Source organism: Leopardus geoffroyi, chromosome C3 (genome assembly GCF_018350155.1).
Source record: "Leopardus geoffroyi isolate Oge1 chromosome C3, O.geoffroyi_Oge1_pat1.0, whole genome shotgun sequence".
NCBI classification, from domain to species: domain Eukaryota; kingdom Metazoa; phylum Chordata; class Mammalia; order Carnivora; family Felidae; genus Leopardus; species Leopardus geoffroyi.
The window spans coordinates 3,657,555-3,667,969 of record NC_059338.1 but is presented as its reverse complement, the minus strand read 5'-3'; the positions used below and the strand labels follow the sequence as shown (position 1 = coordinate 3,667,969).

The window sequence follows — 10,415 nt, the reverse complement described above, 5'->3', positions numbered from 1 at the left end:
CACCTGTTGTGATGAGCACGTGGTGAAGTGTGGATGTGTTGAATCCTATATTGTACACCTCAAACTAACATGACACTATACGTTAACGAACTAGAATTAAAAAAAACTTAAACATGTTCTTGTCATTTGTCTTGAGGCCCACGGTACGATTTTTCTTCTGTGATTTTTAGGATAGGTTACCTATGCCCCTTGGCCCAGCTGGTGATGCTGCTGTGGGCAGATGAGGCCTGGCTGCCTGGGGTGAGGTGGGGGCTGACGGGGCAGGTACAGCCAATAGGGTCCCCGCTGCCATCGGCTGTGGGTCTCCCTACTAAGTCCCTGCTGCACTTCCCCTTTCTTGGTCCCTCGCCAGAGAGAACATCTGTGCTTTTATTTATTTATATTTTCCTTTGCTTTTGCCTGTGAACATGTTCCAATTGCAGGGTGCAGAGCTCTCCACACCCCAGCTGGACTACCTGAGGGATAAAAAGAAATCCTTGGAAACCCTCTGCGGTGGTGTTCATCAAGCGCGGAGACCCCTGGCCAATCCATCTTCCATGATGCCTCTTCCAGAGTCATTTTAGGACTGTTGGAATATTTCCATTTTTTCTAGTTGTATTTAGAGGACACTGCAGAGAAATGTGAATATAGACCACTTTCATTGACTTGAATGGACTGAAGATGCTAAGAAATTGACAAAATACTTGACTAACTTTTTTTTTTAATTTTTTTTGTCAACGTTTATTTATTTTTGGGACAGAGAGAGACAGAGCATGAACGGGGGAGGGGCAGAGAGAGAGGGAGACACAGAATCGGAAACAGGCTCCAGGCTCTGAGCCATCAGCCCAGAGCCTGATGCGGGGCTCGAACTCACGGACCGCAAGATCGTGACCTGGCTGAAGTCGGACGCTTAACCGACTGCGCCACCCAGGTGCCCCAATACTTGACTAACTTTTAAAGCATTTTATAATTTTTACATTCCCAACAAAGGTCTATGAGTTCCCCTACTTCCAATCCTAACCAACGCTAGGATGGTGAGGTTTTTTTTAACACATTTTAAAAGTCGTGTAATAGAATCAAACTGGCTTCATTTTCTTTCATCCACCAAGGTACAATTTCCCTGTAAGAAGACGCCATTATAATTCTCTGAGATCCTTCAAGTACAGTCTTCCAACGTTGTAGGCCCTAAATACCCAGGGGTGGAACTGGTGATGAGAGGGCCAGACTGTGAGGGAGGGGGAGAGCATTAGGGATGCAGTTCAGTCCCCTCCCTGCCAAACAAAACTCAGGAATTAGCATGGACTGGATAGGAACTCTGCAAGCTTTAAATCCCCAGAGATTCCAGGCAGAGTTTCCCTGGTCACATGTTACAAAACAGCCCTGGAACTAATGAGAGAAAATTACAAAGTTGAGTCAGAAAGTTCTCCTGTTCCCTCTGATGCAAGAAGAGAGGAATCCCTTAGGGTCCCCTAACCAGAGCCAAACCTCTAGAGCTGAGGACCCACAAGTGCTAATCATACTCAGACAATATCTCCAAACCGGTGGAAGAAAAGGTTCTTAACCGCTGTGATTCAGGGAGTGGTAGAATCAGATCATGGCACGTGTGGAAAACTCTAGGGCCACAGAAAGCTAAGGCTGGCACCAAATCTCTTCCCAGCTGGGGAAACTTAGATCCAGAAGTCACAAGGACTCGGCTAAGGTCACTCAACTAGCAGCGATAAAGTTACAACCACAGGCTCTTAGACAATGGCTTTTATACTAAGTGGATCTCTGTGTCTTCTGAGCGAAGAGCAAAGCAGGCTTCCCACAGTGTGAAGACCATCGTGGAAGAATAGAACCCTAACACTGAATTGGCTTTGGGCACTGATAACAGACACAAGGTAGGAAACTCTTGTAGTGAATGGACTCTACACTTTCTCCAAAGTACCATTTCTCTGGGACTCTGGAAAGGGTGTGTATTTCTTTTGTCAGTGGATCCAGGTTGCAAATTAAATTTGATACAACTTGATTTGGGGACAACTTCTGACATCGTTGAGCATAGGGTGGGGTATAACATTCACACCATTACACACACACACAACACACACACACACACATTCAGAATATGTCAAAACTAGGGGAAGATTCTGAAATTCACACTCTTCTAGTGATGATTTACCAGGCAGGCATTTAGTGCACAAGTAAGGTAAGATGAAGTAAGGAAGGCGGTCTTGGAGTATGTATTACTGATTCTTACATTTGATACAACTTGATTTGGGGACAACTTCAGACATAGTCGAGGGTAGAGTGGGGTATAATATTCTCATGCCCCTAAACACATATACACACATTCAGAATATGCCAGGAGTAGAGAGAGATTCTGAAATTCACACTCTACTACTGATGATTCACCAAGTAGGCATTTAACTCACAAGTAAAGTAAGATTAAGTAAGGAAGGCTGTCTTGGAATATGTATTACTGATTCCTTGCATTTTCAAAATGTTTCTGAATGAAATGATGGATTGGAACACCACCCCCCTGGCTGTTTAGGAGGGGATATGGCGTATGGTGTGGAATCAGACCGTCCCGCAATTCGTATGTCAAAGAGCTTCAATTTTTCCCCATGGGTCCCAGGTAGTAACAACAATCGCTTTGCCAATATTCTCTCCTCTCACCCACTTTGGGGTACTTAGGCAATCTTTTGGTTCCACTATCCGTCTAATTGCTCTACTGACAGGGGTCCCGTGGAGACTCTAGACAATTTGGAAATGTCAGTGTGTACAGGGTTCTACTGAGGCAGGAAATCTTCACAATCACTCATGATAACGGAAGGGCGTTTGGCACCTAGCATTTCTGAGAGGGCAGATGGTCTTCTGAGACAATCCAGAGTTTTCTCAAGGCTCTTTCAGGGCAAAGTGGAACAACAATCTGCAAGAGTGGGTGGGGATCCCAAGGAGTTTCATGCTCCATTTGGATGATGAGGACCTTTGCCTTAACGGCCTCAGAAGGAAACCCAAGGATCATTTAGACACAGCCCCTCAGAATACAGCCTTAGGCAGGAAGGCAAAATAATGCTCTCATCTTCTTTGGGGAATATAATTACTCACTTATGGAAGGTGAGGTGTGGACACAGGGAGGGAAAGCATGCAAAAGGAAAGGAGAAAGGATGGAGGGAAGGATTAGTCACATGTCAGGGGAGGCTGAGGAAGAAGGAAGTCATGTCAGGTCAAAGAGGACTAAAGAATCCAAGAGATCCCGAAGCGAGAGTCCACATGGCTGCATATTTCATTGTGAAATGGTATAATTTTACCATTATATTTATTTTTTTATATTTATGCATATTGATTTATATGTTAAAACTATTGACTTATAGTTCAGAACTTCTTCAAAAATAATAATAAAGATTCAGCCTATTTTCCCACTGCTTCTTCTGTCTGATGGTGACCAGCTTGACTCTGCTGACGAAATGCTTAATCTTAACCTCCACCATATCTACTTAAGACTGGAAAGACTTGTTATCTCCAGGCTCAACATTCTGCCCGATGCCAAATAACAAGGTAAAACAGAAACTGTTTTAGATTCAGCCTCTTTGCGATCACTAACCTATCCGTGCACGTGTATTGGGAATCATTACCTTCTTCAATTGCTCCATATTAGCCCTGGGAGACATACAGAGATCTATGATCATCGACTCTTTATGGGAGGAGAAAAAAAGATAAATTGTAAGAATGTACAATTCAGTCAAAACATTGGCTTCTCGCTACAAATATGCCCCTTCATAGACACAGCTCTCTTATTGCTAAAAAGAGGGAAAAAATCTCAGCTGCCATACACATTCCACAGCTGTCCTACACACTTCTCATCTACGTGGTCATCCATAAAACCAACCAACATTAGAAGGAAACTAGCAAAACGTAGAGCCTATCAATGCTAGTTGTTAAATATATTGACATGTGGCAGAGGAAACACGACGGATCAACAGAATACAAGGCTGAGGGAATGTGTCAACTGCACGGAAAAGCAGCATATTGTAGATTTCAGAAGAGGATGAGATTAAAAGAGATGCAGAATATCAAAGAATTTGTAGAATTCGAGGGCTGACCTTTTTGGGAATCTGAGTATGGCACTGAAGGAATGGGAAAATCTCAGCTGCACCTGAACCGAATTTGGATAAAAAGTCTGTTTATCGGTACCATCCACATACTCTAATGAATCGCTATTAATCCGGAGGGTCCTGGAGTATCCGATCTTCCCTCTCCGCAGAGTACAGGGAAGGGAGCATGTTTTTATTTCTTTCATATATGGGACCTAAATGTCTCCTCCAAGAAGAGTTCATGACTTTGGGCTTCCTTATGATTATAACCCATTGTCTACATTTGGTCCCAAAATTACTAACAAACCAACTATGAATCTTTACCCATTGGATATTTACAGACAATATTCTGTGTGCAAGTTGCTTTGTCAGACCCTGACTCTGTCTATTTGCTACTTGGTAATTGTTTTATGTTCAGAGTCTGATCCAAACCTGGCTGACCTCAGACACCTGAATTTCCTTTATCTAGACATTAATTACAGTATTTTTCCTCTTATATTACCAGCCAATAAAGTCTGCTAAAACAATAAGCCACGAAGAGTCTTCTGTCACCCACCAAGCGATCAGAAATTGGACCCTCAATAAAGGTATAACAAATGAACTAAAAATTAGGAAAACCCGTGACCTACATACACATGGTGTTTTGCCACACAAATTGAAGAATCAACTGGTCATCGTAACTCCCTGATCGTCTGTCTTATTCTCGCCACAACCTTCCAAGAACAACGGAGAGTTGAATATTTTCTTGTTGTTTCTTTCACATTTCAGACATGCCACAATGAAGGCCAACCAGACAGTCCTGAAAGAATTCATTCTTGTGGGCTTCTCCTCGTACCCACACGTGCGGACATTCCTCTTCGTGCTCTTTTTTGGCCTCTACCTCCTCACCCTCACAGGTAACCTGGCCATCCTGGGTCTAACTTGGGCGGACAGGTCTCTCCACACCCCTATGTACCTCTTCCTCCGTGCCCTCTCTTTCTCCGAGACCTGCTACACGCTGACCATCATCCCCAAGATGCTGGCAGACCTGCTCACTGAGAAGAGAAGCATTTCAGTCCCGGGGTGTGGCTTGCAGATGTGTTTCTTCCTGGGACTTGGTGGCACCAACTGCATCATCCTCACGCTGATGGGATACGATCGCTTTCTGGCCATCTGCCACCCTCTCCGATACCCACTGCTGATGACCAATGTGGTGTGTGGGCACCTGGTGGTCTCTGCTTGGGCCGGAGGCTTCCTTATCTCTGTGACAGAGACTGCACTGATATTCGGGGGCTCGTTCTGCACCCCCAACCTCATCCACCATTTCTTCTGCCACATGCGGGCCGTGGTGAGGCTGTCCTGTCTAGACAGCGACCTCACCGAACTCCTTGTAACAATGGTCTCAGTGTCAGGTTTGATGGGTACCTTCCTGCTCATCGTCACCACTTACGTTTTCATTCTGTCCACTGTCTTCAGGATCCCTTCAGCCGAGGGCAAGCAGAAGGCCTTTTCTACCTGCGCCTCTCATCTCACTGTGGTCATCATCCACTTTGGCTTCGCGGCTATTGTCTATCTGAAGCCAGAAGGCTCGGGAGGAGATGACACACTCATCGCTGTCCCTTACACCGTCATCACCCCTTGCCTCAGCCCCCTCATTTTCAGCCTCAGGAATAGAGACATGAAGAATGCGTTCAGAAAGCTGCTGGCAAAGAGGAGTTTCTGGAATACGTAATCCCGGATTGTAGGTGCATGGTTGTCTGTTCCCTGATGTCAGTAGGCATTTATCATGCGATGTCTGGAGAAGGCTTGCCATTGGCCTTTTGCCAGAGGTTGGCACATGGGAAACCAGAGACAGTCTGGGAGCTGAACCATCACAAACACTTACTTAGTTATTAAGAAAGTTGTTCAATTACTTCTACTTCTACTGGCTGTTCCTCAAGATGGTACCCTTCTACCAGTCGGCCACTGGGCGTCCTGCACCATTAATGGCATTGGAAGAACAAGATTGTGGAAGGCAAAAACAACCCCTGTGGCCACAACACTAAGAGATGCTTAAAAATATCTAAAGATACAGGGACAACTGGGTGGCTTAGTTGGTTTAGCAACCCACTCTTGGTTTCAGCTCAGGTCATGATCTCATGATTCATGAGTTCGTGCCCAGCATCGGGCTCCATGCTGACATTTCAGAGCCTGCTTGGGATTACCAACCCCTCCCTCTCTTCCCCTGTCCCCCTCACTATGTATCACTTTCTCCTTCAAATAAATAAACATTTGAAAAATATCTAAAGATATAACGGTTAAGGAATTTTTTTAAGCAATGTTGTAAGGCACTGGGCTGTGGCTCCCAGGAGGTAAACCTTTTCTCTGGTCACACCCACATAAAAGATGAGACACCACTGTGAGTGATTTCATGATCATGGCTTTGAGAACTTACACAAAGTGGGAAAATTCCTAGAGATTACATATTAAAGCCGACCTGGGGAAACCAGCTGTCTATTTCTCAAGAAAGAGAATTTTAATTAATACATTCTACATTAACAACAGACAAACCAACGAACCTCTGGAAACCTTAAGCTTCACCAGGAGATTCTGCCAAACTTTTAAAGTGGTTGTTACGCCAAATGCACCCAAAACCTTCCCTGGCACAGAAGAGTAAACACCCCCAACTCAGGTTTTGGGCCAATACCATTTAGAAACTGGATTTGGAAATCACACTCAGGAGCATAGACACAGAACTCTTAACTAAAACTCAAGGTGGATTCAGTCTAGAAATGCAAGTTTGGCACATTTGAAATAGAGCTGTAGAATTAATCATGTTACCCAAATAAAGGATATTAATCGTGTAATTACTTTAATTGATGAAGAATATTATTGGATAAAATGTAATACCCGTTCAGGGAATGAATAAAAACTTTAGCATAATAGGAATCAAAAGAAATTTCCTTCGGCGCTTAAGTGGCTTAGTCGTTTCAGTGTCCAGCTCTTGATTTCGGCTCAGGTCATGGTCTCGAGGTTCGAGGGTTCCAGCCCCGTGTCAGGCTCCGTGCTGACCGTGCAGAGCCTGCACGGGTGTCTCTCTCTCCCTGTCTCTCTGCCCCTCCGCTTCTCACTCACTACGTTTCTCTCTCAAACAAATAGTTAAACATAAAAAAAGGGAAAGATCCTTACACTAATCAGGCTCTCAAACTTCTTTTTGTATCTGAGTGCAGTTGCCCCACTATGTTATGTTGGTTTCGGGAGCACAGCGTTGGGATTCGACACCCAAACTTCTCACTTCGTTGTGAAACATTTAAACGCATCCCTGCTCACTCACGAATAAGACAAGAAGGATTCTCCCATTGTGTCTTTGCCATCTTATTCTAGACAGTTCAGTGAAAAAGAAGCAAAAGACAGAAGGTTTATACAAGAAGAACAACAGTCATTTCTCACGAGTTATCAAGTTTTCTACGTTAGAAAACCCATAACTAATTTGCAGATCAATCATTAGAATGAACCTTCAATAGGGGACGAAGGACTGGGTACATGAGCAAATAAACTGCATCCCCATAAATTAGCAACAGTCGGAATCTGGTTTTCAAAGAACATGTCACAAAGCCCCTCGCTGCTCTTACCCTTCAGCGGCGTTCAGCTGCTCATACCCTTCGGAATGTCTTGTCTGTAATGCCCAGACTTTTCAGTGGCACTAAGTGGGACGAATGGGGAAGGGCTTTGTACTCTGGGGTCTGACAACTTTTGCCGTCAGCTCTGTGTTATCACAACGTTTCCTAAATCTACTGAGTGAAACCTGTATCTCGGACCTTTTCACATCTAGGCAAAGAGAGGGATAAACAGATAGACGGCTACAGCGTGCTGCAGGCTCACAGGCTTTCAGTAAAAATCTACTGACCAAGGTAATAGAAATCAGCAGTGTTGTTATTTTCCCCAGACTTCTGAATACATAAAGTCAGGCAGCGTGTTTGTAATTAATAGATAAACAATCATAACCTGATAATCATTGTATAATAACTAGAAAACCCTATGATGTTAAACTTTTCAGAAACTGAAAAAAACGAATGTTACTGATCGACAATGAATATTTATTCAAGTCACATAGAATGCACATCATTGTTTTGGAGGAAGTAGCAAAAGGAACTGATAAAATCATACTTCGATAAATTATTAAAAATAACTTTTGATGATAGATCATTTGGCTATTAAAGAAATATAACTTAGAAGGAATTCAGAGAAGTGAGCAGCTCTGATTTTCTTAAAAAAATTTTTTGGACTAAATTGATCCTGAGCTGTCTCATTTCCTGCTCCCCTCCCCCCAAAAAATCATTCACTGATATATAAGGTAATCGGCACCACTTTCATTCAGGGATAATTCTACATTGAATCAGATTTCCTCTTGGACAAAAAACATGTTAAAACCATTTTAAAAAATCAAGGAACAAACGTTTTTGTTGCAGAGAAGTATGCTAAGGAGATCAATCAAAGATGTATAAATAAACAAACAAACAAATAAATAAATAAATAGCTTTTGTGCACATATATCAGAGAGGGTCACAGAGAAACCTAAGAGTATATTTTAAAAAGGAAGATGTAAGAGAGCAAAACAGTGTTGCATCTAAATTTCATTGAATATTTTTGATAACCCTGTATGTTAATGAACTAGAATTAAAATAAAATCTTAACAAGAATTCTTGTGGTTTGTCTCGACGCTCCGAATATGATTTTTCTTAGAGTGAGTTTTCGGGGAGGTTACCTATGCCCCTAGGCCCAGCTGGTGATGCTGCTGTGGGCAGATGAGGCCTGGCTGCCTGGGGTGAGGTGGGGGCTGACGGGGCAGGTACAGCCAATAGGGTCCCCGCTGCCATCGGCTGTGGGTCTCCCTACTAAGTCCCTGTTGCGATTTGCCTTTCTTGGTCCCTTGCCAGAGAGAACATCTGTGCTTTTAGTTATTTATTTATTTATTTTCCTTCCTTTTACGTTTGCCTATGGACATTTGCAAATTGCAGGTTGCAGGGCCTCTCCACGCCCCAGCTGGACTTCATGGAGGATAAAGAAATCCTTGGAAACCCACTGTGGTGGTGTTCTTCAAGCGCTGAGACCCCTGGCGAATCCATTTTCCATGATGCCTCCTCCAGAGTCATTTTAGGATTCTTGGGATATTTCCACACTTTTTAGTCGCATTTAGAGGGTGGTGCAGAGAAATGTGATTAAAGGCCACTTTCTCTGAATTCGAATGGATTGAAGATGCTAAGACATTCACAAAATACTTGACTAAATTTTGAAACATCGCATAATTTTTACATTCCCAACAATGGTCTATGAGTTCCCCTACTTCCCATCTTCACCAACACTAGGATGGCCAATTTTAAAAAAAAGAAAAAATTCTAAAAGTGGAGTAGTGAAAACAGATTGACTCCATCACCTTTTCCCACCAAGGTACAAATTTTTGGGAAGAACAGACCATTCCTCGTAATTCTCTGAGATCCTTCAAGTACAGTCTTCCAACGTTGTAGGCCCTAAATACCCAGGGGTGGAACTGGTGATGAGAGGGCCGGACTGCGAGGGAGGGGGAGAGCATTACAGATGCAGTTCACTCCCCTCCCTGCCAAACAAAACTCAGGAATTAGCATGGACTGGATAGGAACTCTGCAAGCTTTAAATCCCCAGAGATTCCAGGCAGAGTTTCCCTGGTCACATGTTACAAAACAGCCCTGGAACTAATGAGAGAAAATTACAAAGTTGAGTCAGAAAGTTCTCTTGCTCCCTCTGATGCAAGAAGAGAGGAATCCCTTCGGGTCCCCTAACAGGAGCCAAACCTCTAGAGCTGAGGACCCACAAGTGCTAATCATACTCAGACAATATCTCCAAACCGGTGGAAGAAAAGGTTCTTAACCGCTGTGATGAGTGAGTGGTAGAGACACACGGTGGCACGTGTGGCCCAGCCTCACAGCTCCTGTGGAAAACTCTAGGGCCACAGAAAGCTAAGGCTGGCACCAAATCTCTTCCCAGCTGGGGAAACTTAGATCCAGAAGTCACAAGGACTTGGCTAAGGTCACTCAACTAGCAGCGATAAAGTTACAACCACAGGCTCTTAGACAATGGCTTTTATACTAAGTGGATCTCTGTGCCTTCTGAGCGAAGAACAAAGCAGGCTTCCCACAGTGTGAAGACCATCGTGGAAGAATAGAACCCTAACACTGAATTGGCTTTGGGCGCTGATAACAGACACAAGGTAGGAAACCCTTGGAGTGACTGGAGGCTGTTTTCCTCATGATTAATTGTCCCTGCACTTTCTCCAAAGTACCATTTCTCTGTGACTCTGGAAAGGGTGTGCAACAGGAATGGAGAAAGGATTAGTCACATGTCAGGGGAGGCTGAGGAAGAAGGAAGTCA

The 10,415-nt window shown here is 43.7% G+C and overlaps 1 protein-coding gene across 1 annotated transcript; it reads left to right on the top strand.

The window, feature by feature from the left end:
* The first annotated feature begins 4,830 nt into the window (after positions 1 to 4,830).
* LOC123585788 (olfactory receptor 10X1-like) lies at positions 4,831 to 5,763 on the top strand. Its single transcript, XM_045454258.1, has one exon. The coding sequence runs from the start codon at positions 4,831 to 4,833 to the stop codon at positions 5,761 to 5,763; it is 933 nt and encodes a 310-aa protein (XP_045310214.1).
* The last annotated feature ends 4,652 nt before the right edge of the window (positions 5,764 to 10,415 follow it).

Coding starts and splice junctions, on each gene's coding strand:
- LOC123585788 (XM_045454258.1), top strand. CDS start 4,831: ATGAAGGCCAACCAGACAGTCCTGAAAGAATTCATTCTTGTGGGCTTC.